Source organism: Tursiops truncatus, chromosome 2, assembly GCF_011762595.2.
Source record: "Tursiops truncatus isolate mTurTru1 chromosome 2, mTurTru1.mat.Y, whole genome shotgun sequence".
Lineage (NCBI taxonomy): Eukaryota > Metazoa > Chordata > Mammalia > Artiodactyla > Delphinidae > Tursiops > Tursiops truncatus.
In genome coordinates this window covers 85513332-85538171 of record NC_047035.1, presented here as the reverse complement: position 1 = coordinate 85538171, position 24840 = coordinate 85513332, and the positions used below count along the sequence as shown (strand labels likewise).

Sequence of the window (24840 nt, the reverse complement as noted above, 5' to 3'; positions counted from 1 at the left end):
AAAAAAGAAATTTTACTTTCTCTGAAATCATACATTCTCTCAACACATGGCAAAGTTAAAAATTAGTAACAGGGCTTCCCTGGTGGCACAGTGGTTAAGAATGCACCTGCCAAAAAAAAAAAAAAAAAAAAGAATGCACCTGCCAATGCAGGGGACACGGGTCTGAGCCCTGGTCTGGGAAGATCCCACATGCCGCAGAACAGCTAAGCCTGTGCACCACAACTACTAAGCCTGTGCTCTAGAGCCTGCGAGCCACAACTACTGTGCCCTCGTGCCATAGCTAGTGAAGCCTGTGTGCCTAGAGCCCATGCTCTGCAACAAGAGAAGCCACCATAATGAGAAGCCTACACACCGTAATGAAGACACACCCCCACTTGCTGCAAATAAAAAAAGGGAGGTGAAGACACACCCCCACTTGCTGCAACTCAAGAAAGCCCACACAGCAACGAAGACCCAATGCAGCCAAAAATGAATAAATAAAAATAAAGTTCCCTTAAAAAAAATAACAAAATCAGAAAACACGGCCTTTCTACCAAAAAGTTTTGAAAAACTCTTAACAACAATTGGGTAAAGAAGAAATACAAACTGAAATTTCAAAATTACTATAAAGCAAAGATTATATACAGATATATATCTATGTCTACATCTATATATATCTCACAACTTGTGGGATACAACTAAAGCAGCGCTCAGAGGGAAAGTTTTAACTTCAGATATTTACATCTATGAAAAAAAAAATAAATGAATATTATGAACTACATGCCAACAATTAGGTAACTCAGATGAAATGGACAAGTTCCTAAAAAGATACAAACTACTGAAACTGACTCAAGAAGAAATGGAAAATCTGAATAGACATTTAATAAGTAAATTTAGTAATCAAAAAAATTTTTAAATTCCCACAAAGAAAATTTCAAGATGGGATAGCTTCATTAGTGAAATCTACCAAGCATTTAGAGGAGAATTAACACCAGTTCTTCACAGTTCTTCCGAAAATAGAGGAGGGAACACTTCTCAACTCATTCTATGAGGCCAAGATTACCCTGATAAAACCAAAGACATCAAGTAAACTATAGACCAATATCCCTGTGCATTTAAACAAATAAATCCTCAGCAAAATAACTAGTAAACTGAGTCTAGCAACATATAAAGAGGATACATACCATGACCAAGTGGGATTTATCCCAGGAACACAAAGTTAGTTCAACATAGAAAAATCAATGTAATATATTAATAGAACAAAGGAAAACACCCACATGATCATCTCAATAGATACAGGAAAAAGTATTTAAATCCAACACCTTTTCATGATAAAAGCAATAAGCTAGGACTAGAAGGAAATCTCCTCTAAAGATTATGTACGAAAACCCCACAGCTAACATACTTAATAGTAAAAACTGGATGGTTTTCTCCTAAAATCAGTAACAAGACAAGAACGTCTGCTCTCACCACTTCTATTTAACATGGTACTCAAGATTCTAGCCAAGGCAGTTAGTCAAGAAAACAACAACAAAAGATCGGATATTCTATATACAAGGTCATATCACCTAAGGAGTCTAATAAAATGAAGTATTAGAACTAATAAATGAGTACAGGAGACAACATCAATATACAAAAATCAACTGTATTTCTGTATAGTAGCAATGAGCAAACCAAAAAGGAAATTAAGGAAACAAGCCCATTTATAATAGCATCAAAAAGAATAAAATAGTTAGGAATAAATTTAACAACAACAAAAAACACGAAAAATTTATACTCTGAAAACTATAAAACATTGTTGAAAATAAAGAAGACCCGAATAAATGAAAAGATATCCCATGTTCATGAATTGAAAGACTTAATATTGTTCAGATAGCAACCCTCCCCAAATTGATCTATAGGTTCAATGCAATCCCAATCAAAATCCCAGCTGACTTCTTTTCAGAAATTGAAAAGATTATCCCTAAAATTCATATGTACAGTCAAGGGACACAGAATAGCCAAAACAATCTTGAAAAAGAACAAAGTTGGAAGATATATACTTCCTGATTTCAAAATCTACCACAAACCCAGGGGCTTCCCTGGTGGCACAGTGGTTGAGAGTCCACCTGCCGATGCAGGGGACACGGGTTCGTGCCCCGGTCTGGGAGGATCCCACATGCCGCGGAGCGGCTAGGCCCGTGAGCCATGGCCACTGGGCCTGCGCGGCCGGAGCCTGTGCTCCGCAACGGGAGAGGCCACAACAGTGAGAGGCCCGCGTACTGCAAAAAAAAAAAAAAAAAATCTACCACAAACCTAAACAGTCATCAAGACAGTGTGGTATTGGCCTAAGGATAGATATATAATTCAATGGAATGGAATTAAGAGTCCAGAAATAAATTCACACATCTATGGTCAGTTAATCTTTGACTAGGGTGCTGAGACAATTCAATGGGAGAAAAGATTATCTGTCTGAACAAATGGTGCTGGGACAACTGGATATCCACGTGCAAAAGAAAGAAATGTGATCCCTAATTCTCACTATGTACAAAAATTGATTCAAAACAGATCAAAGACCCAAATGTAGGAACTAAAACTATACAACTACTAAAAGAAAATATAGGCATAATCTTTGTGACCTTGGATTGAGCAAGAGTGTCTTAGATATGAAACCAAAAGCACAAGCAACAAAAGAAAAAATTAAAGTAGACATGATCAAAATTTATAACTTTGTGCTTCAAATGACACCATCAAGAAAGTGAAAAGACAACACACAGAATAAAGAAACTTTTTATAAATCATATAACTGATAAGGGACTTATACTAGAATATATAAAGAACTCTTTGCCTTAATAAAAAGACAACCCAATTAGAAAATGGACAAAAGATGGGAAAAGACATTGCTCTAAAAAAAATTTATAAATTTATAATAAGCACATGAAAAGTTCAACACCATTAACCATCAGGATGATGCAAACGATGAGGTACCACCTGAGATCCCACTGGGATGAATATAATTTAAAAGATGAATAATAACAAGTGTTGGCTAGGATGTGGAGAAATACATTGCTTATACACTGTTGATGGGACTGCAGAATAGTGCAGCCACTTTGAAAAACAGGCTGTCAGTTCTTCAACTGGTGAAACAGAGTTACCCTATGATCTCAGTCCAACTCCTAGGTAAAACCCAAGAGAAGTGAAAACATGTCCACACAACAACTTGTACATTAATGTTCACAGCAGCATTGTTCATAATAGGCAAAAAGTGGAAACAACCTAAATGTCCATCAACTGATGAACAGACAAATAAATGTGATAGTCACACAATGTGATATTATTAGCCATAAAAAGGAATGAAATTCTGATACATGCTACAAGTGGATGAGCCCTTGCTGTGGGGTGAATTATTGTCCTCCAAAAATGATATGTTGAAGTCCTAACTCCTGCTGTCTGTAAATGTAACTTTATTTGGAAGTAGGGTCTTTGCAGATGCAATCAAGTTATGATGAGGTTCCACTGGATTAGAGTGGGCCATACATCCAATGACTGCTGTCCTTATAAGAAAGCCACACGAAGACACAGGTACACAGAGACAAACAGGGAGAAGCCACGTGATGCCAATGGCAAAGGCTGGAGTGATACAATTACAAGCCAAGGAATGCCAAGGAAGTTATAGCCATACAATGTAACCTCAGGAAACAAGAAAAATAAACAACCTAAACTTACACCTAAAGCAACAAGAGAAAGAAGAACAAACAAAACCCAAAGTTAGTAGAAGGAAAGAAATCATAAAGATGAGAGCAGGAATAAATGAAACAGAGACGAAGAAAGCAATAGAAAAGATCAATGGGGCTTCCCTGGTGGCGCAGTGGTTGAGAGTCTGCCTGCTGATGCAGGGGACACGGGTTTGTGCCCTGGTCCAGGAAGATCCCACATGCCGCGGAGCGGCTAGGCCCGTGAGCCATGGCTGCTGAGCCTGTGCGTCCAGAGCCTGTGCTCCGCAACGGGAGAGGCCACAACAGTGAGAGGCCCGCGTACCGCAAAAAAAAAAAAAAAAAAAAAAAAAAAGATCAATGAAACTAAAAGCTGGTTCTTTGAAAAGATAAACAAAAATGATAAACGTTTAGCCGGACTCATCAAGAAAAAAAGGGAAAAGGCTCAAATCAATAAAATTAGAAATAAAAAAGAAGTTACAGGGACTTCCTTGGTGGTGCAGTGGTTAAGAATCCACCTGCCAATGCAGGGAACATGGGTTCGAGCCCTGGTCTGGGAAGATCCCACATGCCACGGAGCAACTAAGCCTGTGTATACGACTACTGAGCCTGTACTCTAGAGCCTGAGCCACAACTACTGAGCCCACGCACCTAGAGCCTGTGCTCCGCAACAAGAGTAGCCACCGCAATGAGAAGCCGCACACCGCAACGAAAAGTAGCTCCTGCTTCCCGCGACTAGAGAAAGCCCACGTGCAGCACAGCAACGAAGACCCAATGCAGCCAAAAATAAATTAATTGATTAAAAAAAAAGAAGTTACAACTAACTCCAGAGAAATACAAAGGATCATTAGAGACTACTACAAGGAACTATATGCCAGTAAAAGGGACAACCTAGAAGAAACAGACAAATTCTTAGAAAGGTACAATCTTCCAAGACTGAACCAGGAAGAAACAGAAAATATGAGCAGACCAATCACAATTACTGAAATTGAAACTGGGATTAAAAAACTCCCAACAAACAGAAGTCCATGACCAGACGGCTTCACAGACGAATTCTATCAAACATGTAGAGAAGAATTAACACCTATCCTTCTGAAACTATTCTAAACAATTGCAGAGGAAGGAACATTCCCAAACTCATTCTATGAGGCCACCATCACCCTGATACCGAAACCAAAGACAACACAAAAAAAGAAAATTACAGGCCAATATCACTGATGAACACAGATGCAAAAATCCTAAACAAATACTAGCAAACTGAATCCAACAGTAGAATTGTAAAAGGATCACGCACCATGATCAAGTGGGATTTATCCCAGGGATGCAGGATTTTTCAATATCTACAAATCAATCAGTGTGATATACCATATTAACAAATTAAAGAATAAGAACCATATTATCATCTCAATAGATGCAGAGAAAGCTTTTGACAAAATTCAACCCCATTTATGATAAAAACTCTCCAGAAAGTGGGCATAGAGGGAACCTACCTCAACATAATAAAGGCCATATATGACAAACCCACAACTAACATCATAATCAATGGTGAAAAGCTGAAAGCACTTCCTCTAAGATCAGGAACAAGACAAGGTTGTCCACTCTCACCACTCTTACTCAACATAGTTTTGGAAGTCCTAGCCATGGCAATCAGAGAAGAAAAAGAAATAAAAGGAATACAAATTGGAAAAGAAGTAAAACTGTCACTGTTTGCAGATGACATGATACTATACATAGAAAATCCTAAAGATGCTACCAAAAAACTACTAGAGCTCATCAATGAATTTGGTAACATTGCAGGATACAAAATTAATACATGGAAATCTGCTGCATTTCTATACACTAACAATGAAAGATCAGAAAGAGAAATTAAGGAAACACTCCCATTTACCACTGCAACAAAAAGAATAAAATACCTAGGAATATACCTACCTAAGGAGGCAAAAGACCTGTACTCCGAAAACTATAAGATGCTGATGAAAGAAATCGAAGATGACACAAACAGATGGAAAGATATACCATGTTCTTGGAAGAATCAATACTGTCAAAATGACTATACTACCCAAGGCAATCTACAGATTCAATGCAATCCCTATCAAACTACCAATGGCATTTTTCACAGAACTAGAACAAGAAATTTTAAAATTTGTATGGAAACACAGAAGACCCCAAATAGCCAAAGCAATCCTGAGAAAGAAAAACTGAATTGGAGGAATCGGGCTCCCTGACTTCAAACTATACTACAAAGCTACAGTAATCAAAACAGTAAGGTACTGGCACAAAAACAGAAATATAGATCAATGGAACAGGAGAGAAAGCCCAGAAATAAACCCATGCACCTATGGTCAATTAATCTACAACAAAGGAGGCAAGAATATACAGTGGAGAAAAGACAGTCTCTTCAATAAGTGGTGCTGGGAAAACTGGAGAGCTACAGGTAAAATAATGAAATTAGAACATTCTCTAACACCATACACAAAAATAAATCAAAGCGGATTAAAGACCTAAATTTAAGACTGGATACTATAAAACTCTTAGAGGAAAACATAGGCAGAACACTCTTTGACATAAATTGCAGCAATATCTTTTTGGACCCACCTCCCAGAGTAATGAAAATAAAAACAAAAATAAACAAATGGTAGCTAATTAAACTTAAAAGCTTTTACACAGCAAAGGAAACCATAAGAAACAAAAAGACAACCCACAGAATGGGAGAAAATATTTGCAAGCAAAGAGACTGAGAAGGGATTAATCTTCAAAATATACAAACAGCTCATACAGCTCAATATCAAAAAACCAAACAACCCAATCAAAAAATGGGCAGAAGATCTAAATAGCAATTTCTCCAAAGAAGACATACAGATGGCCATAAAGCACATGAAAAGATGCTCAATATAGATATTAGAGAAATGCAAATCAAAACTACAAGGAGATATCACCTCCCACCAGTCAGAATGGCCATTATCCAAAAGTCTACAAATAACAAATGCTGGAGAAGGTGTGGAGAAAAAGGAACACTCCTACATTGTTGGTGGGAATGTAAATTGGCACAACCACTATAGAGAACAGTATGGAGGTTCCTTAAAAAACTAAAAATAAAACTACCATATGATCCAGCAATCCCACTCCCGGGCATATATCTGGAGAAAACCATAATTTGAAAATATACACATACCCCAATGTTCATTGCAGCACTATTTACAATAGCCAAGACATGGAAGCAACCTAAATGTCCATCGACAGATGAATGGATCAAGAAGATGTGGTACATATACACAATGGAATGTTACTCAGCCATAAAAAAGAATGAAATAATACCATTTTCAGCAATACGGATGGACCTAAAGATTATCATACTAAGTGAAGTAAGTCAGAGAAAGACAAGTATCATATGATATCACTTATATGTGCAATCCAAAAAGATGATACAAATGAACTTCTTTTTTTTTTTGCGGTACACGGGCCTCTCACTGCTGTGGCCTCTCCTGTTGCGCAGCATAGGCTCCGGACGCGCAGGCTCAGCGGCCATTGCTCACGGGTCCAGCCGCTCTGCGGCATGTGTGATCCTCCTGGACCAGGGCACAAACCTGTGTCCCCTGCATCAGCAGGCGGACTCTCAACCACTGCGCCACCAGGGAAGCCCCATAAATGAACTTATTTACAAAAACAGAGACTCCCGGACTTTGAAAACAAACTTATGTTTACCAACAGGGAAAGGTGGGGCGGGGGGAAGGATAAAGTAGGAGGTTGGGATTAACATACACACACTACTATATATAAAATAGATAATCAACAAGGACCTGTTGTATAGCACAGGGAACTCTATATCAATATTCTGTAATAACCTATATGGGAAAAGAATCTGAAAAAGAATGATACGTATAACTGAACCACTTTGCTATACACCTGAAACTAACACAACATTGTAAATCAACTATACCCCAATATAAAATAAAAATTAAAAAAAAGAATACACTACAGGGTCAGAAAAAGAAGAATAATGGGAACAACAAGGTCCTACTGTATAGCACAGGGAACTGTATGCAATATTCTATAATAAACCATAATGAAAAAGCATATAAAAAAAAAGGAATGGGGCTTCCCTGGTGGCGCAGTAGTTGAGAGTCCGCCTGCCGATGCAGGAGACATGGGTTCGTGCCCCGGTCTGGGAAGATCCCACATGCCCCGCGGCTGGGCCCGTGAGCCATGGCCGCTGAGGCTGCGTGTCCGGAGCCTGTGCTCCGCAACGGGAGAGGCCACAACAGTGAGAGGCCCGCGTACCGCAAAAAAAAAAAAAAAGGAATGTACGTATATGTATAACTGAATCACTTTGCTATACAGCAGAAATTAACGCACTATTGTAAAAAAGATATACACATTCTCAAAAGATACACACTTCCTTATAGATGTGCAGACTATCTCTGGAAATATACACCAAACTGGTTCTGGGGAGGCAAAAAGACTGAAAAATGCACTTGACATTCTATGTCTTTTGCTACTGTTTGAATACGATTTTTTTTTTTTTTTTTTTTTACTGTGTGAAGTTTTGCTTATAAAAGGAATTTCAGATTTTATATCCCCAGCCAGATCTTACCTCTGAGCTCCAGATCTGGATCCCAACTGCCTGATTTCCAGCTGCTCCCCTGCATTTCTCACAAGCACTTTCAACCTGGTAAATACCAAACTAGACTCATGATCTTCCCCTCAAAACCTGCCCCATTCAGGGCTCTTCGTCACATGGACATCACCAGCCCTTCAAGCCCAAAGTGCATGTGGTTCTGACTCCTCCTGCTTCCAGCCTCCAACTTCCAATCTGCCCCTGCGTCCTGTGGACGCTCTAGCCAGCGCATCCACATCTGCTCCTCCACGCGGGCGGTGCCCTGAACCAAGCAACTGTCGTCTCTCACTCGGCTTTGCCAAGGTCGTGAGCGGGTCTACCCAGGGCTGCTCTTGCCACTTCTCTGGCAAGCGCGTCATTCTCCTCCCCACTAAAAAGCTTGTCAGCAGCTTTGAGAAGTAACATGATCAGATAGGTTAGAAAGCAGCCAGAATTTCCAATAGTGTCTACACAACCTTGCCTTTTCTAGTCCCTTCTCCTGTGATTCTTCCATCTCACTCTTTACATTCCAGCCACACTAACCTTCTTTTAGTTCCCCCAACTCCTCCTCCCTCACTTGCTGGGCCCTCTGCCTGGAAGGCTATTCTCCTGCCCCCCACATATCTCCAGACACCAACTTTTACTGAGTTAACTACCTCTCGGCCTTCCAGTCTCAGTTTAAACACATTCTCTTCAGAGCATCTTTGCTGATCCTCCAGACTAGGTCAGGTCCCTGTTTCATCCGGCTTAGCACCCCTTCTTCACAGAAACTACTGCAACAATAATTAAATAATAAAATAAGCTGTTTAATATTTATCCCTCTAATAATCTGTTTAAGGACAAGAACAATTTTGCTCAGTGCCTAAAATAGTGCCTACAAAATAAACACTTGTTGAATGAATGAATGAGTAAACAGGGAGGGGAGACAAAAACCACAGGGAAGACAAAGGCCATCGTACAGGAGAAGGGCTCACGTCAGCAGTGGCCTCCAGGAGGCAGAACTTCCTCCCAAACTCTTGCCAGGGTGCTCCCGGCCCGATTCGTGCTTGCATTTGCCTACTCACCACACTGTCTGGGGACTGGAGCTGGCCTGGCAAGGCCGGGCTGCTATTGTAGCCGGAGGTGACACCAGAGGAGAGACTTCCGTTGGAGCTGGTGCACCAAGAGCTTGAGGCGGCCAGGGTGTGTAGCTTTTCTTCTTCCTGGGAAGGATAGATTACTGTCAACCAGCTCCAGGTGCACCCTCACTTCCCACCCTCACTTTCACCCCTTCTCACCTCCCCAGTTCCCGTCACCTCCCACTGCCTCCTGCCTCAGCCTCAGCCTCATACCCCCATGCCTCCCCCATCCCCACCCCAACTATATACCCAAGCCGCCTCCTCCCAAACTCTGGCCTGGGGACAGGAGCTGGTCTGATGAGGATGGCATGAAAATAGAGAGTGAAGCAGCTTTGAGCTGGCACCAGGGGCCTGACGCCCTCCTCCAAATTCTAAGTCTCAAGACTCAGAGGCAGCCCTGGTCTGCCCCGGGCTCCGAGCCTACCCTGAAATCAGAGGCTTGCCCCACTCCCCACCCGCAGCAGCTGGCAGACGATCTGCTGGCGGATTCTCAGCTTTTCCTGTTCAGTCTGCTCCCGCAGTCGGGCCCGGGCCCGGGCAATCTCCACCTTGGCCTCCTCACGGGCCCGCTGGTATTCTTGTAGCATCAGCTCTATGTCAGAGGGTGAGTGAGGAGACCTTGACACTGACCGTGGGCTCCTGGGGAAGACCAGAGGGTTGTAGAGATGCCTTCTAACATGGTGAGTGGGCGATCGCCCAGGCCCGCTCAACACCACCTTCCTGAAGGGCCCATCCTCTCTTTGCCCACAGGGCCTTCGGGTGTGGTCTTACAAACACCCTGAGGCTCAGGCCTGCAGTCTTACATAGCATGGCACGGCTCCTCTATCCACCCCCACCCACCCCATCCGCTGCTCCCTCCCAAACCCTCCTCTTTCCCTTTGCCTCAGTCTCTACAGCTGCCTCCGACTGTCCACAGTCACGTAGGACCCACTCCTGGAATCGCTCCTGGCAAAGGAAGCTGCAGCCTCCGGTGTCCAGGACGCTCAAGTCCAGGCCCTGCTCCCCACACTCGCCCCACCCAGAGCCTTTTCCCCACAGGGTTCTGAGTCCACCATACCTGGTGGTCTCCACAACATTCTTCCTCAGCTGCTGCAGGTATTCTCGGCGCCTGCTGGGCAAGTCAAAGGCCCAGGTGGGGAGATCCCGGTTGAATGGGAAGCTCAGTTGTTTCTGGGGGCTGAGGCTTTGCGTCCGGCGGAAGTTCTGAAGTCGCTCAGCCCGCTCCCTCCGGAGGTTCTCTGCGGTGCGTTCTGGCCTGAGACAGAACGTGAGTGAGGCACTGAAGTTGACCCTGACTGCCCTTCTCCATCTCCAGACCTATCTCTGACCCCCGGAAGGTCCCAGAGCTGAGCCGGGAGGAGGGAATGGCCGGCTGTGAGCCGGCTCGGCTCTCTCTCCTCTCCGCCCAGCCCTCGTCGCCCCACTCCGAGCTGGGTCCTTACCGGGCGTACGGCTCCTCCTCTTGGGCAGCAAGTGCCTCCCCCGTCCCGCTCTGCAGCACCTGCAGCAGGGCGTCTGCCTCCCCAAAGCCGTGGTGCAGTTTTGCTTCCGTGAGTTCCACGCTGAGGGAGAGGGTCTGGGCCCCGACCCGCAGGGGGATCTGCTCCCTCTGGGACCCCTCGGGCGCCTGGCTCTGGTCCTCATGAGGTTGTGGGAGCCTCTGTCCCTGCTGTCCGGAGCTGCAATCACATCTGGTCCCCAGCAAATCCATCACACCCAGCGCCCCAGGGGAGCCGTCCTGACCCCCACACCAATCGCTGGATTTGTTATACACCGGGAGGTCCCTCAGACCGTGGTGCTGGGGCTCAGGGGCCATGCATGTCTGGGAACTGGGGCGCAGCAGCCCCTCAGGCTGGCAGGCCTCAGTTGGGCCCAAGATGCAACCCCGGAGCCCTGAGGTGTCAGCCAACTCAAAGGAAGGGCAGCTGCGGCGGCGCCAGAGGCCTCCCCACGAAGAGGAAATGTTCAGAGCGGGCCGTAGCTCCTCTGGAGACACTGAGCTCTCACCCCCATTCTCTGTCCTGCACTGCCATCGACTCAGCCCCCTACTGCTCAGTGGGCCACACTTTAGGGAGGCCACGTCCTCAGGCACAAAGCCATCAGTCAGCCTCCGGCTCCTGCTTCCCGGTGGTGGAGGCGACAGTCTGCTCTGGACCCCAGTGGTGGTCCTGGGCTGACGCCCCTGCGGGGCCTGCTCCACGCAGCTGACTTGGGGCTTTGCGCTCTGCTCTGGGTGGCCTCGGGAGCTCAGCCCAAGGGAGCACCCGTGGTCATCCCCTTGTAAGGGACTGCTACCTTCTCCACACGGAGCCTCCACTCTCTGAAAGCTACCTGACTCATCAGTGGTTTGAGAATAGTTACCCACTGCAGCCCTCGGGGCGCCCAGGGGAAGGCTTTGGTGGGAGACAAACTTCTGGCAGCCTTCAAGGGAATGAGCTGAGGGGGCCGAGAGAGACAAAGCGCCTGGGGGGTGCCCTGACCCTTGGGTGCTGGCGCTAAGCGTGAGGATCGGGGAGGAGGCCCTGTCCACCAGCAAGGCGCTCGTGGGGCCCTGCTCCTTCCACACCCCGGGCTCCTGCACAGGCTCCACAGTGTGGGGACAGGGCCCTGGGGAGGGAGGTGCACGGAGGCTGCGGCCGGGGCTGCCACCAGCCAGGCTGGGAGGCAGGGGGGCATCCAGAGAAGCCTGGGGGCTCAGAGGATGCAGGTTCTGCCCAGGGGGAACTTTCTGAAAACTCAAGTGGGATGAGGGTACGGGGGCACTCCGGGGCCTGCAGAGGGTGCTTTCTTCCTGAAGATCTCGGGGCCCTGCTATTTTCCGTGCGGTCCCCTCTGCCCCTCTCTTCTTAAGTGTCCCGGGGACATGTCCCTTTTCCTGAGACGTGATGGAAAGATCTGAGCCCAGCCTTTCAAGGACCGCATTGACTTTCTGAGGGTTGGCCTCTGGGGCCTGGAGATGCAGAGGTGGTGAGGCCGGGTCAGTCTGGATGCCCTCATCCATGGTGGTCTGAGTACAGCCGTCCATCTTCAGTGCCTGGGGCACCTCACCCGGGGTCTCCCTCTTGGCATTCCACTCCTTTTCGGCCACCCTGGGCTGGGAGAGACTCCCCAACAGCTCCGAGGTGCTGTGCAGGAGCTGCGAGAGGCGGAGAGACAGGTTGTGCATGCTGGTCCAAGAGGCCAGATCCAACTGAGCAGAGGAGAGGTCCGCGTGGCTCCAGCGGGACCTGCAGCCCAGAGTCTGGGTGCCCTGCTCCACGGTGTTCATCCTGGACACACTCACAGGGCCGCCCTCCTCTGATGGGTACAGCAGCATAATCTCATCCACCCGGCCCGCAGCACTTCCTCCAGCCAAGGGAGGCTCCCCCCTCAGGCAGCCTGCCTCATCAGGGGTGCCCGGGAACCCGCCTCTCTCGTCAGGACCCTTAGCGGGGGCTGCCCCTTCAGAACTGATCAGGACGTGGGGGCTTCCCAGGGCAAATGAGGAACCCCAGGCTCCCCAGGCCTCACGGGAACGGCGGGCGCTTTCGACGAGGCTGCGTGTGCTTGACAGGCCTTGGGCACTGGCCAAGGTGCTGCGGTGGGAGTAGACCGGGGAGCCCCGGTCGTCTAGGCCGTCGTCCTCACGGGAGCACCGGTCCACGTCTGACGGTGTCAGGCCCTGGGGTGTCGGGCCACGGGAGACATCAGCTGCGCCGCCAAACACATATTGCTTCCAGCCAACACGCGCAGGCCCCTCGGGACGCCAGGGCAGGGCGCAGGGATCGATGGCGCTGGAGCCAAAAAGCAGGACTCCTCCCCCCGCCTCAGAGCACCACGCCTCTGGCCGAGCCTGGCCACTCAGTCTCTCTGGCTTTCCCGGCTGGGCCTGTTCCGGAGTACCAAACAGCCGAGCAGCCATGAGATCGGGGGGCGGCATGCACGAGACAGCTGAAGTCACCGGGGATGGAGGGGGTGTGGACGGCAGGGGCCTGGGATCAGCAGCGATGCCGTCCAGGTCAGAGGCGGCTTCCTGATTGCAGCCCTCAGCTTTCAGAGACGTTCTTGCCGCAGACTTTCCTGAGAAACAGCCTCTGGGATGTGGGGTCCACAATCTGCTAGGCTCCTGTATATCCTCATCTGTCGGGGAAGGAGGCTCCACGCTCAAGCTTAGCTCCTGAAGAGACCGGTGAGAGCTGACCACAGAGAACTGCGGTCTAGAGTGTTTGGGGCCAGAGACGACGGCGATCACAGGAAGTGAGCACCGGTGGCAGGGTGCCGGCTGCTCCCCGCCAGAAGAGGGCTGCCCAGGGCCCTGGGCCACAGGCCAACATGCTCCACGTTGCCCCAGGGGGACAGTGGCTGAGTCTCTGAAGGCTGCAGGGAGCCTGGCCACAGCCTCGTCCTCTCTGCCTGCACCTCTAATCTGACAGCTGCCTGAGCCACCTTCATCAGCACATGGGGGGCTCCTGCCCCGGGCAGCATCTTCTTGGCCACCTGAAGCCTGGTCTCTCTGCTGCTCTTCCTCCTCCCGGGGGCTGTCAACCTGGGGACCGGAGGCGCACTGTAACTCTGCTACCAATTTGGCTTGGGGATCCAAGCCACTATTGTCCTTGGACTCCGCGGAAAGTTGCGGCTTTTCTGGAAGGCATCTGATGGCATTTCCCAAACATCCATGTTGTGGTCCCACCGGCGGCTCACTCACAACACACCCTTCACTTAAATTCAGGCTGTGTGGTCCCCCAGCTGTTGCAGGTGGTTCTGGCTTGGTTGGAGAGCCCTGTGCACTCCGGCCACCAGCAGAGCTGTCCTGAAACCTCCCCGGGGGCTCAGAGCACCTGCCTGCATGGAAAGGGGGAGCCTCAAGCTCGGCGCTGACTTTCTTCTTGCCAGCCTTTTTCTCAGGATCCCCTACTGACCTGCAGCTTCCATCAGCAACCCAGGGGCTGAGGGGACTTGTCCTCACATCAGGGGCGGAAGGGGAGCTGCAGCCCTGAGCCGGAGGCGGGAGAGCAGCAGCAGAGGTCTCCGGGGTGCTGCCATCTACCGGCCCCAACTCCACATTAATGCTTTTGGGCTCAAGGCCATGTGCCCAGAGTACATCAGGTTCCCTGCAATGGCCCTCTCCTCTCTCCACCCCGCAGGCCCTGGGGGGGACCATGCAGGGTGGGTGGCGAGTATGTGGGGAGGCCTCGGAAGCCCCCTTGCCCAGGTCACCATCTCTGTAACACAGTGAAGTGGAGGAAGGGGAGGCACGGGCCCCGGAAGCAACGGGTTGATGGTTGCACGGCTGCCGGCAAGGATGAGATCTGCTGTCTGCTAGGTCCCCGGATGGGCTGAGGGTCCTGCTGCCTTCAGTGCTCCCCGAAAAGACACCACAGTCTGAAGTTTCCTGTGGGCACCTGCGCAGGGCCTCCTCCCTAACTCCTCCGGGTCTCTGATTTGGCAGCAGAGTTGGCCTGGGACCTTTGACGCTGGCCCTGCAGGCTTCTGCTAGCCTAGAGCCAACACTCCCCTCCCGCTTCACAGGCTGCTGAGAAGGAGCTTCCGGTTCAATCCCTCCCAGGGCTCTGGGAAGGACGGCACCCCATTTGGGACTCGCCTTCCCTTCTTCTAAGCCGGTGGAAGCCTCAAGGCATTGGCCCTGGTCTCGGTTAGGCCCTGAGAGACTGGCAGAATTCTGAACATCACAGATCACAAGGTGACTTTCAAAACAGGTTGGTTTTCCTCCTTGTGCAGCCACTAGGAAGTTACCAGGACCTCCTCCCCATGTGTTGTCCAGAGTCCCAGGTTCTTGGTGGGCTGGGCTGCTCTCCTGCCAGCCAGGGAGAATGCCCTGGGCAGCTTCCCAGGCAGCAAACGGGCCTCGCCTACAGGGAATCCCTCCAGCATCATCAAAAGGGGCCTGAGAAGGTAAGGCAGCCACTATTTCCTCCACCATTACCCTCCTGTCCTCCTCCACAGCTGCTGAAAAAGGAAGACTGTCTGAGCCCAAAGCATCAGCAGAGGAAGGTGTTCTGGTTGCTTCTCCCTCTTTCTCTATGATTTCAGAAGAGCTAGTGTGATGCACAAACTGTTCACCGGCTCCCAGGCAATGTCTCCGTTTTCCGGAACAGTGACTTTTACCTGGAGCAGGGTCAACGTGGGAGGAAGTCCGTGAGGAGTGCCGTGGCCCCGTGTTAGTGTCAGTGCTGGGCAGAGGGTGACAGCTGTCTGCAGAGGGGGGTGTGGCCTGAAGGACAGATGTCCTCTCATCACTTGACAGGTGTCCTGGTTTAGCAGAGAGAGACGCCACATGAAATCCCCGTGCTTCACCCTCATTTCTGGTCCTGGCTGACACTGACTGGCCCATTTGTGGACACTGAGGCCTGCCAGGGGCCCCTGAAGAACATTCAGGTCCTAATAGCGTCTCATCGTGAGGAAGGACTGTGCCCCCAGCCACCACGTTGTGAAGCTGCTTCCCCTGGGCCTTCGCCTGTCCTATCTCCTCCAACTCAGCCAGGCACGTGGCTGGATGGGCAGAGGGCTCCGGCTGAGGCAGCCTTGGCAAGGACACAGGTGCTGAGAAAGCACCACTGGCAGGACTGAGGTCCTCGGCCTCCTTCTCTGCCTTTTGCCTCTCCCCCCTGCCTCGCTTGTCCCCCTCTTCTAAGGGGCAGCTGGCCCTCCTTTCAAGCGGGCTAGAGGCCCTGTTCAGGGAACTGGCTCTGTCTGGTCCTCTTGGTACAGCTGCCTCGGCTTCGGAAGGAGAACCCACCCTGCTACCCAAGCCCAGCAAGGTGCTTCTGAGGTCCCCTCCGTGGCCTTGCAGACTGGTGCTTGTTGACCTCCTGCCCTCTGCCCCCAGGGGAATGCTCGCTGGTGCACTGGATTGACTGCGAGATCCCACAGCCATGGATATCACAGACCCGCACCAAGCAGGGTGTGCTGCGGAGAAGCCCTGTCTATCGTCTCCGTGCTGTGGGCTGTGGCGTCCGGGCTCTCCACTCTGGTCCTGACGCCCCGCTCCAGTTACCAGGGGACTGGTGGGCATTTTCAACAGGGTGGGATCCAGCACACAGTCAACAGAAGAGATGCCTAGAGTACCAGGCACATAAAGACAGGTTCTTGGCGGCCTTGCTGAATTCAAGGGCAAGGCGTTGCTCAGGTCCCGGCGAGGAGCCATACAGGCCCCTGGCTGGCTTGGCAATGGGTCGGTCTCTTGGCTGAAAAATGTGCACACACAATGCTGGCACAGGCCAGGGAGCTTCTGAGTCAATGAAACCACTTTGTTTTTCTCCTGTAGGCTCCCTCTTTGCATAGCCGTTTCTTCAACTCTGCCTTGAACTTCCAGCTCCTCTTGCTTAGAACTACGTATGCGTTTGGCAAAATGGCTTTCCTGAACACCCTTCACGGTCTCCAGCTCCTCAAGACTTCCCAAGCCACGGGGCGGCCGTCTGGGGTACACTGCATTCGCCAGCTCGCCCTCCTCAGAAGTCCTCTCAGGCATGGGCTGCAATGGCAGAGCTCCAGCCGAAGCTTTCGTTTTCCTTGGATGAGCAGAAGAGTTGGTGCATTCTCTGCAAACTGTAAATGTCCCTAAATAACCAGCAGTTTCCCTGGCGGGTGTGTCTAATACAGCTGGGTGGGTGTGCCCCTTCACAAATCTGATGTCGTGTACCTGGGGATCAATGCTACTGTTAACCTCCATTTGTCCAGCTTCACCATCCCTAAAGATAACATCATCTTTCCACTTTGGAGAAGATGGCTGATCCTTGAAGGACAGGTGGTTTCTAAAGCTGCCTGGCCTCAGCACATGGTCAGCCATCTCCTGGTCCTTCTGGTCCTGGAACATAAACTCCTTACTGACTCCCAGTGTGTGGGAAGCATTTAGCTGCTTACTCTGTTTGGATTCAATTTCCAAGATGCCATTTTCCAGCTGCATTACACTCCTAATTAGCCTAGCCATCTCATCAGCATTATTATCTCCTTTACTCCCTTTCTTTCCAGGAGGTTCTTCTTTGGGGCTTAACGCTTCTCGCACCTTTCCAGGGACCTTGCATTCACCGAGGTTTCTTTCCTGAAAGCACGTAACTGACTGGAATCTTTCATACATGGACTCTGCCTGTGGAAGCCTAAACTCTTCTGAGCCATCTTTGGGATGGAGCGCTTTTCCAGGAAGCCCAATTTCATTCCTCCTTTCCCCCTTGTGGGCTGGACTCTCATCCTGGGCTGCTGTCTCTGGGCTGCTTACTCTATGATGTACTGATCTGGACTTCAAAGAGCGAGCGGCTTCCTCTATCTTGTCCTTGTCAAGGCCTAAATTGATGGTTTTATAGATGAAATCAGACCTGACCCCGGAAGGAAACCGTCTCTTCATGTCACAGGCCGGGGTCTCTCTGAGGACTGCATCCTGCCCCTGCTCTTCTTCCCCACTCGTCTCAGATTCACACACCAGGGGAGGCTTCCTTGACCCAGAACTGTCTGAGGAGACACTGCAGTAGGACTGTACAGTAGCCTTTTCTCCCTGCTTGAGCACTGGAAGACTGTGTTTATTTAAAATTCCAACTTGATTTTCAAATTCACATACTTTTATGCTGGTAGATGGAAGAAAATGTCTGTTCTGAGTGACGAAAAAATAAACTGAGTTATGGCTTTCTTCTTTAATGTTTCCAAGGCATTTCCCTTTTTCCCTGCAAGCTTCCTTGGTGTTCGGGTCAGCTGGCCTTTCTGCCATGACCTGCTGAGACGATGCAATCTTGGAATTCTGGTTTTGTAACAGCGCTGGCAACTTATTCTTCACATACACATTTTGGAGGACTTGGTGCTCATGTCCAAAGCCCCATGCTTCCCTGGGAGCGGGGGAGGGTGCCCCTGCTTCTCTGCAAGCCGGGATTTCCAAGGAGGTTTCTCTTAGGGCATCTCGGCTTTTGGTCACATAGAATGTTTCCAAGGGAGGTGGCTGCAGGGAAGATGGGAGTGGATTCCAGGGAGCAGAGTGGAGGTACAACTCTGGACCTGAAGGAAAGGCAAAGGAAAACCTGCTGTGTCTTCTACCCGCTTCCTTGGAGCTCTCCTGGGAGTCTGTCTTCTCTTCCTGCGGGAGGTGGTGGCTGTTCTGACCTAATTGCCCCCCTGGGTCTGCACTATTCTTCCTCAAAGGAGCCCAGCCTCGGGGCCAATGGGGTTCTTTGGTGTCTATGGTGACAATATGGTGACAAGCGTTCGTTAGGATGAAACATTCATCAGAGGACGTCATGAGACCAGGATTCTCGCTACTGTGAGAGGCTTCTTCCAAGCTGCTCTCTTTGGCTCCCCATGCTTGCATCACGGGATGTGCTGTCTTGTTCGCTGCTGTAGAGACGTGCACTTTTGTAGTTCCAGAAGTCGATGATTCTACGTCCGCTGAATAAGTTCCACTATGACTCACCTCTTTCTCATTAGCTGTAAAGAATTCTGAAGTACCTTCTACCTCGACACGCAGACTGTCCTGTTCTTTCTCAGCTCTCAGACACCTAATTCTGGACAGACGGATAGGAAAGTTGTTGAAATCCGGGCTGCTAGATACCCTAGGACCAGTTGGCAATAGAGCATCTCCTCCCCTGCCAGAATCTTGGGTCAGGGAACCGGAGTCTTCCTCGAGGGAGGGCTTTCCCTTCCCTCGAAGAGGGAGACTGGGTGCTCCTGTGGCCTCCAAAACAGGATGAGACAGTTCAAGGAGGTACTTTTGCTGAAGGGCAGCCCAGTCTCTCTCACAGGCACTGCCAACGTAAGTGAATGAGGTGGCAGAGGCAGCCAACAAGCTTGACACACTAGAGTCAGATGCTTCAGAGATGTCCTTCTGGGCCATGTCAGGGACCCCTCTGGCCTGACAGGTGCCATCGGCTCCTGGCTGAAGAAGCCTATAAGAGCCCCAGAGGGACACCCTGGTCGTATCAGAAACAGGGACTGTGTATGCACTTCTGACACTGCAGGGCAGCTCAGCACCGCCCAGGGGCCGTTTGGAGCTGCAGGACAGGACTGTTTCTGTATCTGATGACTTTAGTTCTTCCATATTGGGCCAGTATCCAGGCCTCTCCCAACCGCAGGGCTGAACATCCTGGACGTCAGGACTTGGACATAAAGAACCTGGGGGGCTACTGGGACTGTTCCTGGAGTCACAGGAGAACCAGGAATCCATGGACGCCAGAGGGCTCCCTCTGGAAAGCGGCACGTCTTGGAGAGCGTTGGTTTGTTCTGTGGGGCTTGCCTCCACCGCCAACTCGGGCTGCTCACAGCGGGGCTGGAGCTCCAGGTAAAACGAACTGCTCACTGGCAGGGCGGCATCCAGCCTGGCTCCTGTTCTGTGGCTGATGGGGCCAGGCCTGCACACTGCCTCCTCGTCCCCTGCGGGCAGACTGGAGCTCTGCAGGCGCCAGAAAGTCTCCGTGGGCATCTCGTCAGCTGAACGGAAGAAAGGCTCTTCTTGCCGATCGTCCCCCAGTTCTTCCTCAGCGTCAACCAGGCTGTCGAGGGAAAAGCTCCTGTGAGTCTCGGTGAACAGTCGACTGTCTGAGGATGTGGTGAAGCCCCTCACAGAGGCTTGAGCTCTGGCCCTGGAGTGGCCATGGCCATGGGTGAGAAAACTGAGCGCTGGGCTGTCCTGTGGGCTTTGGTACCCCTTCTCGGCCAGCGAGTCCTCAGATATTTGGCTGTCTTCGCTGTCGGAGTCATCTGGCCCTGGCAGATCCCGCTCCTTCCCCTGGGGCTCCTCCAGCTTCCGTGGCTCCAGCAGGGCTTTGGCACAGACATAGGACAGAGAATCGACTGAGTAACTGCTATCTGCATCAGATAAATCACCACCTTTTTCTCTCGCAAGATCCTCTACAGGGCTGGAACCTGTGAGTGAGGCTGTGGCATCTGGGTCCCCCGCATTGTGTTGCCTCTTCAAAGGGCTGCTGTGAGGCAAGCGAGAGGACTTTTCAACCCTAGCTGCCAGGACCCTCTGCTGCCTCTTTGATGCCCCGCTTGGAGAAGGGGGGGGTGGATTCTGCCCAGAAAGTCTTGGCTGTCTTTCCACGCCCAGTGGCTTGCTTGGATCCATGGGGATGTGAGGAGCCACATCTGGCTCCCTCAGCAGCCTCATGGGGCCCAAGGTTCCCTTCTTTTCCCCACCCTGCAGGTGAGTGGCCTTAGCCCTCCTGGTCTGGGTGGAAGAGGTGAGGACCTCCAGCTTATCCCATGGCTTTAGCTTGTTAGCTGCGAAACTCTGGGCCACCATCTGACGGGGCTGCTTACCCACTCTCTCCATTTCCTGGACACTGGCAGACTCGCAGCTCTCAGTGAGGCAGGTGCCAGAGGGTGAGGCTCCCTTCCTGGCCAGGGCCTTCCTGGCTGTGCAGAGCTGCCCCTCACCTGAAGAACGGAGGGCATGCTTGATGAAATGCCCTTTCCTTGGGGGGTAATAAGCAGCCTGGGGCAAGTACTCTTCTGATGGGGTTTCCTCTGATAATTGCTCAGTAGGGTCAGGCACAGGAGGTGACGTGGTGGAGGGATCCCAATTCAGGAAAACACTGTGGAGACAAGGAAAGCCATCTCAGAAAAGTAAGAGGTCCCTACTTCCTGCTGAGAGAAGGAATATAAAGTCCCACTTAGTTTGCTCTGAAAGAGGTTTAAAACTAGGCCAGGGCTTCCCTGGTGGCACGGTGGTTGGGAGTCCGCCTGCCGGTGCAGGGGACGTGGGTTCGTGCCCTGGTCCGGGAAGATCCCACATGCCACGGAGTGGCTGGGCCCGTGAGCCATGGCCGCTGGGCCTGTGCATCCGGAGCCTGTGCTCCGCAACGGGAGAGGCCGCGGCAGTGAGAGGCCCGCGTACCAAAAAAAAAAAAAAAAAACTAGGCCAATGTCACTGTCCCCTATAGCCTTCAGGGTCAGCTCTTTAGGTACATAAGGAAACTACAGACTATAGTCTTGGCTCTCAAAGAAGCCCCAGGTACACTCTGTTCCTCATTTTCTTTATCTTACAAAAAGGCTGAACTGAATCTGGATCTAACCACGCCTTTAGGGAAAACTTCCAACATGAGGAACTGAATAATAACTTAAATGGCACTACAAGGAATCAAACAGACAAATCTATAAAGGGGCACATTTTACAGAATGGACCCACTTTCTTTAACAAATCGACGATATGAAGAAATTTTTAAAAAGCATGATTAAAAGAAACTTAAAAGACATAACAACCACATGCAGTGTGTAAATTCTACTGGATCTTAATTTCAATTAACTATAAATATATATTTTGAGGCAATTAGAGAAATTTGAATATGGCCTAGGTTTTTGATTATACTGAATAATTAATCTTAATTTTGTTGGGTGTGATGACAATGTGGTCATAAGAAAACTTATTTTTCAGAAGTGTATACTTGATGTAGGATTGAAATGACATCACATCTAAAAGTTGCTTTAAAATGCTTCATCAGAAAAAGGAAGGAGGGGAGACAAAGCAAGCACGGTAAATCTTGACATTTGCTGAACATGGGTGACAGGTACACAACTCTCTCAACTTTGTGTATGTTGGAAATTTTTCATAATAAAACTTAAAAAAAAAAGCCTACCTAGTACTCTAAAGACCAGATTGGTAAGCAAACATCACAGTAATAGACATTAACTGGGCACCTAATATGGGCAAGGCCCTGCGCTAGGCCTGGAGGATACAAAGAGGTAGACATAGTCCTCTGCTCCAAGCAGTCTGGAAGATAACATATCCTCACCTTGACTGAATGTGAGAAGTGAAGGAGAAAAGAAACAAGGAGGATCCCACAATGAACCCAGGAGTCAGAAAGAGAGTGTTTCACTTGCTCAGCATGGTAGGTGGGCTGGGAAACTGACTGGAGCCAGCAGGTCGGGTGGGAGGGGAGGGGAGGGAGGAAGAGTGTAGTCTGAGGCAATATGAGACAGAGTGGCGGCAGGACACACACAAGGAGACATATGTGGTAGTCAGGGTCTAGAGCACCCGGAAAATGAGGCTGAGATTCTCCCTCAGCAGATATGATCAAAGCAGCAAGAGCTGCCCCTCAGAGTGGGGGCAGGGAAAATCTTAGAAGACATCAACTACAGAGAAAGGAGAGAGTGATCAGGAGAACAAGTGATGAGGAAGAGAAGAGTAGACACATTTTTCCATTTCACAAATGGAGGAAACTGAGGCCCCAGGAAGTAAAGATCGCTGCCCGGGCAACAAGGCTGTAAACCTCAGCCAGTGCCCCACGGCGGCCTCCGACGGCTGTACCTGCGCAGTTGGGCTGAGTGCCGGCTGCAGGGCCTTCGGAGGCTCAAGGAACTGCAACTTGTCAATCTGCTTCTGCGTTGAGGCCCTAGGACCAGGGCACCAGGGCAGGGGGCCGGGAAGGGGGGCCTCTGGGGGCAGTCATCCTGGAGCCAGCACAGCAACCTGAGCCGCTCCGGTCTCCTGTGGGCCCCCAGCAGCCTCGGCTTCTCAATGGTCCTCTGCAGCTGGAACGAGACCCTTCTCTGCCGGCCGTTCCGCTCCGCCACCTGAAGCGCGAGTCTCCGCAGGAGCTGCGGGTGCACCGCCCTCTTCTGGCTTTGGACCAGGGGAGATGGCTGAGTCTCAGGGTCTGTCTGGCACCGTGAATCAGATGGAACAGCGGCTGCAAGTTCTTTCTCTTCTACACGGTCTTGCTGCAGCTGCTGCTGCAAGCCGGCCGGCCAGGTCCCTTCTCTGAGTAGCCACTGCTGGTCTGCGAACCAAAAACACCCTGAGAGAAGGTCAGCCCGTCCTCCCTCCCTGGACTCAGGCACCTCTGGCCACGGCTGCACCTGCACAGAGTGAAGAGCTGGCCAGGGTAACGTGGTGGGATGAGGGCCACGTGGCCCTCTGGAGCAGGAGTGCTGGGCCCCCTGACCACAGGGCAAGTGGACGAAGCCCCGGCCTCAGCAGGGCAGCGGGCACATGCTAGGGCCAGCAGCAGAACCTGGAAAAGCACGCATGAGGGCAGTGAGGAAGGTCGCTTCCTTATTCTTGCTTCCAGCCCCCGTGTAAGAGCCTCTGGTCTCTAAAAGAGGGGAGAGAACCCCTAACACCAAAGATTCCATCATATCACAAAGAAAACAAAGGAGAGAATACAGAGGGCCAGGGCGATGTGGAGAGATGGGAAGGGGAAGCAGGCTCCTACCGTCTTTAACCTGTTGGCTGGCACACGTCCCGTCCAGTTCCCGTTCCTGTTTGGCTCTAATCTGTCCCGCTAGGATTCGCTGCCTCAGATCCCCCACGAAGCACAGCCGCTGCTGCTGAATCTGGGCCCCACAGGGTGTCTCTCCAGCCCTTGGTGGCCTGTGGTCCTTGTCACTCTGCTCTCCCAGCGCTTTCCTGTCACAGGGGCCGGGGTTACCCGGGGGGAAATGTAAACCCAGCTCAACAAACACCTCCACGGCCTTAGCCCCTCCCATGGAGTCCTGCATTCAATAAGGCAGAGAGGGCTTTGGACTTCTGGCAACTTGGGACACACAGGCACGGTGTCACAGGCAGCTCATGATGTCACAGTGCGGGAGGGGAGAACAGTCCTGAGACTAGCATATTCTTAGACTGTGGGCTTAGCAGAAACACAAGTTCATTTTGGTTAAGGAAAATAACCAGGAAAGTAAAGCGGCTGTTTTTAGAAAACACAACATTTTAGCTAAATCAAGAAACTTTGTCCTTTAAAAAAGAATAAAAAGGTATCTGCTAAAAATCTGTTGTAACTAGACGAGAGCAGAAGCTCCAGAAACACTGTGAGAATGGAAACCCTCTCCTCCTTGTTCAGCGATCACGACTGCACCTCCACTCCTAAAGCAGAAACCCTCTTGATGTGGTAGTAGGAGGAGAGGGAACTCAGATGCACGCCAAGCTGTGTATGCAGCAGGAGCCCCAGCGGAGAGCTGGTCTCCACTCAAGGGCTGTTCTCGGTGAATGAGCCCTGGACGAGGGTTCAAGAGCTTTAGACTTGACCACACCTTTCAGAGATACATGCTGACACGTTTACTGGTGAATCTGTCCAAGATTTGTTTAGATCCAGTGGGGAGGAGTTGGGGATATAAATGAAACAAGATTAGCCATGAGTTGATCATTTGTAGTGTATTTAAAATTTTCCAAAAATACAAAATTTAAAAAGGTTTTCTGACTTCCGGGAAGATGGCAGAAGAGTAAGACGCGGAGATCACCTTCCTCTCCACAGATACACCAGAAATACATCTACGCGTGGAACAACTCCTACAGAACACCTACTGAATGCTGGCAGAAGACTCAGACCTCCCAAAAGGCAAGGAACCCCCCACGTACCTGGTTAGGGCAAAAGAAAAAACTAAACAGAGACAAAAGGATAGGGACGGGTCCTGCACCAGCGGGAGAGAGCTGTGAAGGAGGAAAAGTGTCCACACACTAGGAAGCCCCTTCGCGGGTGGAGACTTCGGGAGGCGGAGTGGGGGAGCTTGGGAGCCGCGGAGGAGAGCACAGCAACAGGGGTGC

At 50.3% G+C, this 24840-nt stretch overlaps 1 protein-coding gene across 20 annotated transcripts in view; it reads right to left on the bottom strand.

Annotated features, from left to right (window-relative positions):
* The window catches only part of STARD9 (StAR related lipid transfer domain containing 9), a 134640-nt gene that overhangs the window by 6176 nt on the left and 103624 nt on the right, over positions 1-24840 (bottom strand). For 8 of the 20 annotated variants that reach the window (XR_012330072.1, XM_073800817.1, XM_033851558.2 and 5 more), the window contains 8 exons: positions 23513-23706; positions 22606-23077; positions 20619-20893; positions 10826-20117; positions 10441-10638; positions 9839-10022; positions 9330-9467; positions 8263-8337 (listed from right to left, as the gene is read on the bottom strand). Coding sequence is in view for 15 of the 20 variants with exons in the window: in XM_073800817.1 (XP_073656918.1) it covers positions 8263-8337; positions 9330-9467; positions 9839-10022; positions 10441-10638; positions 10826-20117; positions 20619-20893; positions 22606-23077; positions 23513-23706 (10828 nt within the window). In the remaining 5 variants the exon portion in view is untranslated. Of the gene's footprint in view, positions 1-8262; positions 8338-8921; positions 9039-9329; positions 9468-9838; positions 10023-10440; positions 10639-10825; positions 20118-20618; positions 20894-22605; positions 23078-23512; positions 23707-24840 lie in introns of those variants that run through there. The other 12 variants (XM_073800819.1, XM_033851559.2, XM_073800830.1 and 9 more) reach the window with 9 other exon arrangements.